The following is a 13,648-nucleotide window of genomic DNA, read 5'->3' as shown; positions in this document are numbered from 1 at the left end:
GGCTGTGAGCAGAGGCACCCAGCAACACCCAGCAAAATCCTCTCCCACACAGACCAAGGGACTCCCACCCAAGATTCCAATTTGCTGCCTCCAGCCAATTAAACCATTTAATTCTATATTTTGTTTGCCAGGGACAGCAAGAATTAAGTCCCCACAAGGGCCTGTTTTGTTTATAAATCACCACTCTCTGGGTGCCAAGAGCTCAGATTGCTTTAATCACCAGGAACTGGTCACTGCTGCAGCTTTGCCTCCAAGCCCCAGGCGTTCCAGTGCCCTGCTCACCCAACCCTCTGCCAGGGGCTCGCTGCTACCAGCCACTGAGCAGAGACCTGCTTTATAGGGGCATGGAAGAAGTGGTCCTAAAGAGCTGCTGGTGCAGTGCAGGGAGCACACACAGTCAGTGTTAAGTCAGGGTGTCCATGTACAGGCACAACATTCTGCTGAGCACATCACTGCCAGCAGGCAGAAGGTCTCAGAGGGGCTGGGAGGATGCTGCTTCTTAGGTAAGCAATAATGTGCTGCCAGTCAGTGAGAGCTGGGCAGGCTGAGAGTTGGGCAGGCTGAGAACGTGCTGAGGTTCACCAAGGACAAGGGCAGAGTCCTGCAGCTGGGGAGGAACAACCCCCTGCAGCAGCACAGGCTGGGGGTGACCTGCTGGAGAGCAGCTCCAGGAGAGGGACCTGGCAGTGCTGGGGGAGAATCAACTGCCCATGAGCAGCAACGTGGGCTCGTGGGCAAGAAGCCAATGGCAGCCTGGGGGCATTGAGGAGAGTGTGGGCAGCAGGGCCAGGGAGGTTGTGCTGCCCCTCTGCTCTGCCAGAGCTGCTGAGGCCTCATCTGGAGTCCTGTGTCCAGTTCTGGGCTCCCCAGCTCCAGAGGGACAGGGAAGTGCTGGAGAGAGGCCAGTGCAGGGACACTAAGATGCTGAGGGGATGGAGCATCTTCCTTATGAGGGAAAGCTGGGGGCCCTGGGGCTGTTCAGCCTGGAGATGAGGAGACTGAGGGGAGACCTGATCAACACTTAAATCTATTTAAAAGGTGGATGTCAAGAAGATGGGGCAGCACTTTTTTCTGTTGTCTCAAGTGCCAGGACAAGAGATAATGGGCACAGACTGGATCACAGGCAGTGCCCCTGGCGCAGGAGAAAGTCCTTTGGTGCTGAGGGGAGGGAGCCCTGGCCCAGGCTGCCCAGGGAGGGTGTGGAGGCTCCTTCTCAGGAGGTTTCCAACCCCAGCTGGACACGTTCCTGTGCCCCCTGAGCCAGGGGAAGCTGCTGGAGCAGGGGCTGGGGCTGCAGCAGCTCTGCAGGGCCCTGCCAGCCCCCAGCACTGTGGGATTCTGTAATTAGAGAATTACAGGAAAGCTTCAACAGAAAAGAATGAGGGAAAAAAAGCAGGCAGGGAATGAAAAGCATTATCCTCTTACCAGAGCGCTCCATGGACAGACTGCTGTGTCTGCTGGGGGATTTGGGCAGCTCAGGGACGTTGGCAGCCAGGCCCAGGCTGGCAGAGGAGATGGTGCTGTCGGATCCCAGGGACGTGTTGGACTGTGTCAGGGACGACTTGCGCAGCTTGTTCTTCAGAAAGAAGCCTTTGACTTTGGACTTCTTGCCCCCAGTGTCATAGTCATCCTCCATGTCCAGGGCACCCATGCTGCTGGGGATGATGGCAGAGGCTGACTCCAGGTCGTATTTCTTTTTGCCTTTCACCTTGTCCTTCAGCTTCCCGAAGGGTGACCGTGGCTTGTCCTTCATGGACAGGTCGAACATGCTGGCTGTGAGGTTGTTGCGTGTGAACTGGATGCTCACCAGGATCTCACCACGCTCCTTCTCCTTCTTCCCAGCCTTGGAGTGGAGCTTGTACCACCTGGAACCACACAGGAAAGGAAACAAAAGGCCTGTCTGTCATTTCCAAGAGCCACAAGGCAGGGAGACCTCAGGGAGGGTGCTGCTGGGTGGGAGCTCACACAAGCACCCCAGAAATCACCTAAGACCCGAGGCAGAGACACAACCCAGCTCCAGAGGGACAGGAAAGTGCTGGAGAGAGGTCACCAAGTGCAGGGACACCAAGATGCTGAGGGGATGGAACACGTGTGTGAGGAGGAAAGGCTGCAGCCCTGGGGCTGTTCAGCCTGGGGAAGAGAAGCCTGAGGGGGGACAGGTCCTGGTGGCCAATTTTTTGTGCAGTCAGCTGATAGGCTGCTGTGAGCCTGTGCATTAAAAAAAGATGATGCTTTGTGCTCATGTTTTAAATATTTAAGAGTCACTGACTCAGAACAAACCCTTTCAAGTCACAGACAGCACTGTAATGGGCAAAGGCATTCAACCACCTTCATTAGAATCACTTTGTGCCAGACCTTCTGTCCCTCTGCCTACAGAAGGATGGGGACGTTTGCCTAGAAGGGCCCTTGCATCAGGCATGGAGAGGATGCTGCACCCCAGGAGTTCTTTATGGGGAGGAGGAGCTGCCATGCAGCACCTACCCAAGGCAGATCACTGGATTTGGGGGAAATATTGGCGTCAGCTTCAAGTGAAGTCAAGTCCATCACTGGGGGATGCTCCCACTGCCCTGCCCCAGAGGAGACCCACATCACAGCTTCTGCCCTGTAGCTTTGAAGCACAGATGGAAGGAAAAGGAAAAAGCCTCCCAAACATTCACTGCACAAGCAGAAAAACCTCCCAACCTCCACTTTGGGTCCAATTCTTCCCCAGGGAATAGGATGTGCACTGGGAGGGCACAGAGCAAGCCCTGGTATGGGATGGGACAGGGCTCTGGCCTCCTGCCAGCTGGAGTCAACAGTGGGTGAGAGGACACCAAAGCAAGAGATGCCCAGAGACACCTTCTAGTTCTCCATTTCATTTGGATGGAGAGCTGGCTGAATGACAGAGCCCAGAGGGTGCTGAGCAATGGCACAGAGTCGAGTTGGAGGCCTGTGGCCAGTGGAGTTCCACAGGGATGGGTTCTGGGGCCAGTCTTGGTCAACATCTTCATCAACCACCTGGGTGAGGGCACAGAGGGACCCTCAGCAAGTTCCCTGCTGGCACCAAACTGGGAGCACTGGCTGAGCTGGACAGGCTGAGAGTTGGGCTGTGAGGAATATAATGGACATAGGCTGGCACACAGGCAGTGCCCCTGGCACAGGAGGAGCAAGTCCTTTGGTGCTGAGGGGAGGGAGCCCTGGCCCAGGCTGCCCAGGGAGGGTGGGGAGGCTCCTTCTTGGGAGGTTTCCAAACCCAGCTGGACACGTTCCTGTGCCCCCTGAGCCAGGGGAACCTGCTTGAGCAGGGGTTGGGGCTGCCAACAGCTCTGCAGGGCTCTTCCAGCCCCCACTATTCTGATTTCACCATGGTATCATGTTCAGATGGGGCAACACAAACCACAGGCCACAGGGGAACCATTTCTTCCCCAAAACTCCTGCTGCCTCCGTGGCTCTTTGCTCCCTTCTCCTCCCACGAGATGCCTCATCCTCCTGTCCTGGCTCTGGGTGCCTGCAGCACTATGTTGGGTCTCAGCACAGCCACTGCCCCAACAGCTCTGATCTCTCCTGGACCAAAGGATTCAAATCCCCCTTAATCAGGCACAAGGAAATGAGTAGGTTCAGGACAGACTTTGTATGTCTGTGACGTGTTTCAGGGGCCAAACATGCAGCAATGGCAGGTGGAAGAAAATCCTAGGCCTGGGTTATCAATTTCCCAATGATTTCCCCAGAAAATAAAGCCCTGGCAGTGTTTTATATCCACTTGAAAAGAAACAAGAGAAAAAGGGAAGGAAAATGTGAAGGGATGGAGCTGGGTGTGACCAGCTGAGATCACCAGGGCCAGGGGAAAACTTGTATCCTGCCCTCCAGAAGTTTCTCAATTACTGCTGAGGAAATGATCTTGGATGAAGGGAGGAGCTGGGAAGCCTCAGGAGCTGAGCCCATGGTTGGGGAAGGGGGCACAAACACCCTAATTCCCTGCAGGGAATCCTGATAAATGCCAGCAGAGCACAGCTGGAAGCAGCCAGGTCCTTCACCAGCAATACCAGTGCCACTGAAATGTAGGAGGGACAGTGCCAGGGGCTTTCCTGGGCACAGACAGGGGTTAAATCCTCAGTGAAGCCATTTCTATTCTTACCACTGAGAATCACAGAATCATTATGGAGGGAAAACACTTTTAAGCTCATCAAGTCCCAGCCCTTCCCTCACCCTGCCCAGCCCAGCACTGACTCACAGCCCTCAGCACCTCAGCTCCAGGCTTTGGGATCCCTCCAGGGCTAGGCACTCCCCCAGCTCCCTGGGCAGCCTGGCACAGGGCTGACACCCCTCTCAGGGAAACAGCTCTGCCTCAGCTCCAACCTCAACCTCCTCTGGTGCAAATTGAGGCTGTTTCCTCTTGTCCTATCACTTGGGAGCAGAGCCCGACCCCCAGCTCCCTGCAGCCTCCTGTCAGGGAGTGTCAGAGAGTGCTGCTGTGTCCCCTCAGGCTCCTCTTCTCCAGGCTCAACACCCCCATTCCCTCAGCCCCTCCCCAGCCCCTTGTGCTCCAGCCCCTTCCCCAGCTCTGTGCCCGGCTCTGGCCACGCTGCAGCCCCTCAGTGTCCCTGTGGCAGTGAGTGAGGGGCCCAGCACTGACACAGCCCTGGAGCTGCAGCCTGCTCCTTGCTTTGCCCACTCCAATACAAATCCCACTGCAAAGCATTCAGGCTTCAAGCCTGAAAGTATCCAGACAAAAACACCCTAAAATCATGGGGGAAAAACAAAGCAGCACTAAGCCCTTCCAGGCAGCCCCAGAGAGGCTGAGCTGCTGCCAGGGAGAAGCAGAAGCAGGTGAGTCAGGGGGACACTTCCCCGAGGAGCAGTGAGGAAAAGGCTGCTTGGAGCAGGCTGAGGCCTCAGCACATTGTTCAGTTTGATGCAAGGCCTGGAAGAAGTTCAAGAGGGGAAGGGCAGCAGCAGGCTGCCAGCTGGGACAGGAGAGATCTGGGGGCTGAATCATTTAACAGGAAAAAAAGAAAACCCCAAACAAAAACAACCTTGCAAGTAGTTTTAATGTCTTACCTCATCCCATGGAAAACAAAACACAGAGAGAAAGTCTGGGTGGATTAACATGAGGAAAGCCCTGAGCTTGTTGATGGGGAGCTTGTTGAGGCTCCTTCTCTGGAGACATCCAACCCCACCTGGGCACGTTCCTGTGCCCCCTGAGCCAGGGGAACCTGCTGGAGCAGGGGCTGGGGCAGCTCTGCAGGGCCCTTCCCACCCCACCACTGTGGGGGTCTGGGAGCCTGGCATTAGGCTGGTGCTGGATTAAGGAGCTATTTTAGATTCCCAAAACCTCCTCAGGAGTCAGTGAACGCTCAGGACTACACCTCCAACAGGGAATGGAGCTATTTTTAGCCTGAGCTCTAAGTTTACGGCACAAGATGAGTGTCTGGGGAGGATTCTGTTGTTCCATGCTGGCTTGGTTGGTTTTTTTCTCTTAATGAATCAGTTCCAGTGGAAACAGGAGGTGCAACCAGTGCCTTGGGTGGGATGCAGCAGGACTGGGGTGGGTTTCAAGTCCCAGCCCAGCAGCTCTTCCCTATTAACCTCACCCCACAGCCTTTCATTTCCCACATTTCTTCCACAAGCTGCCTTCAGGGGAAAAGAGGGAAGGGAGAGGGTCTGGATTGAGGCCATCCAAGCCCAAGCCTCAGAGGGGAACATGATCTCTTTCATGGGATTAGATTATATCCCTGGAAAAACAAACCAGCTTCTACCTGTACAAACCCTTGTCCAGGTCTGAACCAGCAGCCATGGGCTTCCCAGCTCAGAGCAGATGCTCTGCCTTTAGTCAGGTTCCATTAATCACAATGTGGAGAGGTGCTGGCACCAAGGTGCAGAGGAGCAGGCCCAGCACTGGGGACTGCAATGACCTGCTTCTCTTAGGTGTTTTGGAGGCCTTTCTTGAGGAAGGTGCCACCAGCTTGGGTCCAGCTCCTCTGCACAAGACACCCAGGACAAGCCACCCATCTCTGGCTACCTGCCTGGTTTGCAGAGGGCACAGCCTGACACAGGCTTGCTAGTTCAGACATTAAACAGGCTGACTTGTCCAGTGGTGGTCAGGAGCAGATGTGTTTGATGCCCAAGTCTGTGCTCCTCCCCTTGCTGCCTACAACTGCAATGAGTCTCCCCCTGAACACAGAGCAGAGGATACAACCCACTGCTTCTCAACCTGCTGGTGCCACACCAACACCCTCTGCTCTGTGGGAAACTGCCCCTGTCAGCCACCAGCCACCTTGTGCTGAGACACCTCAGCCCTGCACACACAGCCAGCCCAGCTCACCCAGAGACCTCTCCATGACAGGTCCATGGAAGGCAGCTTGAGGCAGACAGGAGCTGCAGGTGCAGACAATGAGCTTGTGCTAGAAAAAACACCCCTGCCCTGTACTCACAGAATCCCAGACTGGTGGGGGCTGTAAGGGCCCTGCAGAGCTCCTGCAGCCCCAGCCCCTGCTCAAGCAGCTTCCCCTGGCTCAGGGGCACAGGAACGTGTCCAGCTGGGGTTGGAAACCTCCTGAGAAGGAGCCTCCACACCCTCCCTGGGCAGCCTGGGCCAGGGCTCCCTCCCCTCAGCACCAAAGGACTTGCTCCTCCTGTGTCAGGGGCACTGCCTGTGTGCCAGCCTGTGCCTGTTACCTCTTGTGCTGTCCCTGAAAAGAAAATATCACCTCATCCTCCTGACCCCCACCCTTTAGGTACTTGTAAGTGTTGCTGAGGTCACCCTGCAGCCTCCTCTTCTCCAGACTAAACAACCTCAGTTCTGCAGCCTTTCCTCATCAGGAAGATGCTCCAGTCCCCTCAGCATCTTGTTGTCCCTGCACTGGCCTCTCTCCAGCACTTCCCTGTCCCTCTGGAGCTGGGGAGCCCAGAACTGGACACAGGACTCCAGATGAGGCCTCAGCAGCTCTGGCAGAGCAGAGGGGCAGCACAACCTCCCTGGCCCTGCTGCCCACACTCTCCTCAATGCCCCCAGGCTGCCATTGGCTTCTTGCCCACGAGCCCACGTTGCTGCTCATGGGCAGTTGATTCTCCCCCAGCACTGCCAGGTCCCTCTCCTGGAGCTGCTCTCCAGCAGGTCACTCCCAGCCTGTGCTGCTGCAGGGGGTTGTTCCTCCCCAGCTGCAGGACTCTACACTTGCCCTTGGTGAACCTCATGAGATTCCTCTGTGCCCACCTCTCCAGCTGGTCAAGATCCCACCAGATGCCAGCAGAGCCTTCTGCTAATTCCTCCCTCTTACACCCCACAGGCCCAGCACAAAGGGCTTCTCCCAGCCTCAGCCCTGGAGCTGGTAACCACAGCTGCTGTGGCAGGGCAGGGGCAGACGTCTGCAAGGGGAAGGAAGCAGCAAAGCACCCAGCACCCAGCCACGGGAGAGGAAACCTCAAACAGAAAACTCCCCGCAGATGCCCTGGAAAGGGGAAGCAGCTGCAGGCCCCTGTGAGCTCTGAGGCACAGCTCCTGGGAAGCCACACAGCTCTGGGGCTCAGTGTGTGCTCATGTAGGTCACCCCCTTTCCCCAGCACATCCCAACAGCCTCCAGCAGCTTCAGTGAAACCCTTCCCTGTGCAAGGCTCCCATCTCCTCCCACTGCCCTGCACGGAGAGGGAAGGGGAGCGGCGGCCTGGCTGCCAAAAGGCAGCTTTGGGAGGGAAGGCACAAAGCACCAAGCAGCTATTTTTACATTTGCTGTTGCCAGGATCAATGGGAGCAGCAAAGGGAGGAGGGGAGAGCAGAACACACAGCGCTGCTGGATCTCCAGGCCCCCCCCAAAGCCACGTGCCTTCCCCTCATCCTCCGGCAGCATCCCACAGCCGGTGCTGAGCAAGGGGAAAATCCACCCTGGCACGGAAACGAGAGCACAGGAGCTGTTTGTTACAGAGGGAAAGCAACCTCACAGGGGATGCTGCCAGGCTGGGGTTGCTCAGGGTCACTGAACCTGGTTTGTACTGTCCCACTCCTCCATCAGGACACAGGGGACTGGTTTTGGGGGGCACGGGGGGTCTCTGTTCCCAGAAACATTGTGATGGGTGTCTGAGCTACAAGAAGGGGGGAAATGCTTGGGTAGTTTCTCCTCCTCCTCTGTGAAAACCCTCACCTGCATGGGCCACCCCAGCATCTCTCAGGATGTGAACATGAGCTGCTGGGATGACTGGCAGGACACAGAGTCAACCTTGTCCCTCCCACATCCCTCCCCTGATCATGCAACTCCTTCAGCACAAAGCTGAAGCCCTCATCCTGTCAGCAGCTGTGTGGCTCAGCATCCCAAAGCCCTGATCCAAGCTCATTTCAGTGCTTTGGGATTACTACAGACATATACAACACCAGGCAGTGTTGGGACAAGGGCAGACCCTTGGTTCAATCCCTCAGAGACTCATGGTGTTGTTGATGGATGCACAGGGGAAGGATGCACAGCTGGACAGGTTCTAGAGGCCTTCAGCCATCAGGTGCTTCCCAAAAGCCTCCCTAAGCCACTTGGCATTGTCAGGGGGGTTGAGGTTTGCCTCAAACTGAGCAGAAATGCTCCTGCCCCACACAACTCAGCCACCTATGATGCAGCACACAGTGAGACAGCCCAAGGCAGAGCCAGTGCCTATATCCCTTCATTGCTGATTCATCCCTGCAACAAGGTCAGCCTGGCTTAGGAGAGGAGCCCCAAGGCTTTCACCATAGCATGGTGGGGTTGGAAGGGCCCTGCAGAGCTGCTGCAGCCCCGGCCCCTGCTCCAGCAGCTTCCCCTGGCTCAGGGGCACAGGAACATGTCCAGGTGGGGTTGGAAACCTCCTGAGAAGGAGCCTCCACAGCCTCCCTGGGCAGCCTGGGCCAGGGCTCCCTCACCTCAGCACCAAAGGACTTGCTCCTTGGGTTTAAGTGGAACTTGTTGTGTTCCAGCTTCTTGCCATTACTCCTTGTCCTGGCACTTGAGACAACAGAAAAAAGTCTCTCCTCATCCTCCTCAACACCCACCCTTTAGGTACTTGTATGTAAGTGTTGCTGAGATCAGCAGCCCCTCAGTCTTCTCTCCTCCAGGCTGAACAGCCCCAGGGCCCACAGCCTTTCCTCCTCAGGCACATGTTCCATGCCCTCAGCATCTTGGTGTCCCTGCACTGGCCTCTCTCCAGCACTTCCCTGTCCCTCTGGAGCTGGGGAGCCCAGAACTGGACACAGGACTCCAGATGAGGCCTCAGCAGCTCTGGCAGAGCAGAGGGGCAGCACAACCTCCCTGGCCCTGCTGCCCACACTCTCCTCAATGCCCCCAGGCTGCCATTGGCTTCTTGCCCACGAGCCCACGTTGCTGCTCATGGGCAGTTGATTCTCCCCCAGCACTGCCAGGTCTCTCTCCTGGAGCTGCTCTCCAGCAGGTCACCCCCAGCCTGTGCTGGTGCAGGGGGTTGTTCCCCCCCAGCTGCAGGACTCTGCCCTTGTCCTTGTTGAACCTCAGCAGGCTCCTCTCTGCCCAACAATAATTAAAGACTGGTTGAGCCCCTACAGTGACAGAGCACAGAAAAGGCCACCCAGGGAAAACACAAACACTGGCAGAAGCAACACCCTTCCCCTGGCATGACCCCCCTGGACAGGCAACAAAGAGGGATTTTGGTCAGTCAAGAGCCGAAGCTGCCCTGAGGAAACCCCCCCAGTGCACAGGGCCAGGAGGAAGCTCACCTACCCAAGATGCGAAGCTTGGGGTGAAAAACCACCCAACCCTGTGGAGCTGTGTGTCTTTTGTCTGGCTCTATGTCTCTGCCACAGCTTCCCCCACCGAGGCTGGGAAGCTTTTCTGCAGCGTAGGTCGGTTCTCATGTTGGTTTTGGACAGTGTGTGTTGCAAGGTGATCCCTGTAAGCTGCTAAAAGCACAGATGGGAAATAAACACAGGCTGATTCCCCTGCAGATGGGGAAGAAAGGGCTCGAGCAGCTGAGGTGGGGAAAAGCTCATCTCTCCAAACATTCCTCTGAGAAGTGCTCAAAAACAAACTTGAACCAACCAACCCCCCCCATGGCTTGTTACATCACTCAGCTCAACCCTGCTCCTCTGATGGCTTCCAGCTTTGACACGACCAGCTCAGCTGCTCAAGAGAACGTCAGAAAGGAAGGGGATGAGAGGCACAAGAGGATGGAGCTATGGGCACAGCACTGGTGCCCCAAGTGATGTGTCACTGCAGATGATGAGGGACCATGTGCCAGGCACAAGATTCCTGCCTCAGGCTCAGCCCAAGCCAGAGCAGCCACCCATGTTCTGCCATATCAGAAAGTGGCTCATGCCATGACTCACAGGCCAGGGACAGAGAAGTTGTCACTCCAGTGGGTCTTGCTGGCAGGGAACAGCCTGCAAACCTGTAAGGCATGATGAAAAGCAGGAATAAAAGCCCAGCCCTGCTCTGTGTGTGCACAACTGTGTGTATGCACCACTCACACTGCAATGCCCAGCCTGTGCCATGCAGCTGCTGCTCTGGCCATGTATCCTGCAGCTCCTCAGTGCCCTGAGCATCCTCCATTCCAGCCAGAGTAGGACTCCACAGGACTCCCCTACCTGGCACATCCCTTTGGCTATAGGGCATGAGGGTGGCCTCTGTGCTGGGGCCTAGACCTGTGGAGCTCCTGGACAGGCTGTTTTCTTGACCATGTAGCCACAGGAGATAGGGGATGGCTGTCCAGCCACCTCCTGTCCCCAAATCTGCCTCTGTGCTGGCTGGGTGTGTGATAGCATGGAGGAGCAGGGTAGAAACCAGGGATGGAGAAGAGCTATGAGCCACCAGGAGAATGCTGGCATGTCAGCAAGGTCAGCTAACCTCATCCCAAATCGATTTCAGAAGATCAGAGGCTTTCCCCTCTCCAATGAAGCATGGGCAGGGAGAGAACAGAAGGGAGGGAAGATTTAAGGAGCTGTAAAACAGAGCATGAAACATTTATGAATGGAGAGAGTAACAGCAGGACAGAAAGTTGATCTCCTCAGCTCTATTTATCTGCTTACACTCTGCAGCCTCTGTGGTTTGTGGCCTTTGAGCTGTCAACAGGCCAATAAAAGACATTTGTGGTCACTGAACAACCTGGAGTGCGGGGCCAGTGCTGGCCAGGCACAGTGAGGCTGGAAGGACAAGGCCCCAGGTGAGGAGATACCACTGCTGATCTGCTCCCCTGAGGCACAGGAGACCAAGGGCACAAAGATAAGAAGAAAAAGAGCTGGATGATCTCTAAAGGTCCCTTCCAATCCCCACCACTCAGGGATGCTGTGAACCCACCCTTGGGCACGAGGCACCAAGGTGAAAAAGGGGGGGAAAAAGGAACAAATCTAAAACTCAGGAGCAAGTTGCTCAATTCCACACACCTCAGTAGAGACACCCAGAGCTGGGGATGCCCCAGGATGCTGCTCTGGGAATAGGCAGTTTCCAGCCCCAAAAGAAACTTCCCAGCCTGGGCTGCTGGAAGCCCAAAGCCCATGTCCCCAGAAACCTTCTGACACAGCAGGGCAGTTATTCCCACTGCTCTGCACAGCACAGGCTCCAACAACCCCCTGGGGCTGGGAAAAGAGGGGTGGGCAAAGGTTTTAAAGCCATTTTCACTCAACAGACCATGTGTGGAAAGGGCTTTTTTGTCTGTCAATTGTGAAGCTACGTGGAGGCAGCCACCCACACCAGAGGATGCCAGAGCAGCAGGAGCCTGTGGGGTTAACCTGAGGCAAGGAGCACATGTTCCACACCTCCACCAGCAGATTCACAAGGTGGATGGGCAAAATAACCCTGTGTAAACTCTGCCATGGCAGCAGCCATAGCATGGACATCTCTCCATCCCAAGGGATGCTCTCCTTCCAGGGACAGTGACAAAAAAGGGGTGTCTCCAGCAGACCCTCACGTTGTGACATATGGGACCACACTGACCTGGAGCAGCTCTTCTCTGGGGAGAGCTATAGTGGAGCAGATTCCCCTAGAAACCATGAAGAACACCCCCCCCAAATCTCATCTCCTGCTGCTGCACTGGAGCCATCCAGCTCAACCCAGTGTAACAAGACAGCAGAGCAGAGCCCACTCTGCCTTTCTGCTCACTGCAACGGCAAACAATGCTTTGGCAGACCCCAGAGGGAAGGAGTCACCTTGGACAGCTGAACCGAGGCTGTGTGGCTGCCAAAGCAAGGCATGAGGGCTGGCTGAACTTGGCAAAGGCAACAGCACCAGCTCCACCTGCATCTGGAGCTTTGTACCAACAGGTTCAGGGCGTTTTCTTGGCTGGCTGCAGGTTTTCCTGCAGCAGCTCAGGGAAAAAAGACAGCTGGAGGCAGTTAGGGCTCTGCAGAGCAGTGTGCCACGAGAGAAAGCAGCCTGGATTGGCAGGTTTTTGGGGTTTCAAAGGATGGAGGGTGACAGGCCAGTGCTGTCAGCCACAGACACTCCAAATCCAACGTGCCAGACTGGCAAAGTTGGGATCAAACTGCTCAAATACCCTTTAAAACACATACAAAGCAAGGCCTTCCCCAAGCAGAACTGAGCAAGGGCCTTGAGCCAGCCTCTGCAGGAGGGTGAAAATGGGGTTAACTGGGCAGGCAGGAGCAAAACAAGCCCTGCTGCCATTGTGGAAGCAGCATCACCCACAGCACAGCACCTTCTCACTCTCCTGGGCTCCCAGCTAGAGGCAAACACTTGCCTAGGACAAGCTGCCAAGGATCCTACCCCAAGGCCTGGCTGTCTCCTGCCTCAGCAGCACAGAGCATCTCGACCTGATTTTTGGCAGGACTAAGCCTCACCACCCCCTGCTCAGCAGCATTGCACACAGCAGGGTGTTTCCTGGCTCTGTGGAGACACAACAACCCCTCAGAGCTGCCTTTCCAGCCCCAAAACAAGGATATCAGCACAGCTCAGGGCATCCAAGGAGATCACCACTGCTCTGCACCACCCCAAAAGCCTTCACCAGCCTTGCTGGGTGCCTCTGCTCACAGCCTCCAGGGAAAAGGGCTCTGTTTGTCCTTGTGTTCAGACTTCCCATGCCAAAGCTATCAGGGAGCAGCTATTTCCTCTCCACCCTGCTGCAAGGTCTCTTCCTCTCCCAGTGATTTGGCTTCAGCTCATGCCTGAGAGGGACCAGAAAGTGAACCCCATCTCTGGGAGATGCCACCAGAGGCCACGGCAGGAACAGCAACAAACACAAACCACTGCATCTGAGTGAAATGCCACAGCCAAGAGCCTGCAGGCCCAGAGCTGCTCTGCTGCTCATGGGGACTAATTTAACAGGAGAAGGCACTGGCCACAAGCCCCTCCATGGTCTGAGGGTGGTCCACAGGAGTTGGTGGGGGAGATGGCAGTGAGGCTGTGTGCAAGGGAAGGTGTGTTACCTGTGTGCTCTCACCACAGCAAGGAGGGGATGTGATGGGTGCAGCCAGCAAGGGGAAAAGTGCCTGGCATGGGGATGAGCTCAGGAAGGACCAACACAGCCCCCTGCAGCAGCACAGGCTGGGGGTGAGCTGCTGGAGAGCAGCTCCAGGAGAGGGACCTGGCAGTGCTGGCTGATAATAAACTGCCCATGAGCAGCAACGTGGGCTCGTGGGCAAGAAGCCAATGGCAGCCTGGGGGCATTGAGGAGAGTGTGGGCAGCAGGGCCACGGAGGTTGTGCTGCCCCTCTGCTCTGCCAGAGCTGCTGAGGCCT

General features: G+C 56.1%; 1 protein-coding gene across 1 annotated transcript in view; it reads right to left on the bottom strand.

The window, feature by feature from the left end:
* Positions 1-13,648, bottom strand: part of RAB11FIP5 (RAB11 family interacting protein 5) — a 34,912-nt gene that overhangs the window by 15,121 nt on the left and 6,143 nt on the right. Inside the window, 1 exon segment of the mRNA XM_061992491.1 lies at positions 1,426-1,865. Coding sequence (XP_061848475.1) covers positions 1,426-1,865 — 440 coding nt within the window.

The sequence above is a fragment of the Colius striatus genome, chromosome 3 (genome assembly GCF_028858725.1).
Source record: "Colius striatus isolate bColStr4 chromosome 3, bColStr4.1.hap1, whole genome shotgun sequence".
NCBI lineage: Eukaryota > Metazoa > Chordata > Aves > Coliiformes > Coliidae > Colius > Colius striatus.
Note: the sequence above shows the minus strand (reverse complement) of the source record. Positions and strands in the feature narration are given on the sequence as shown.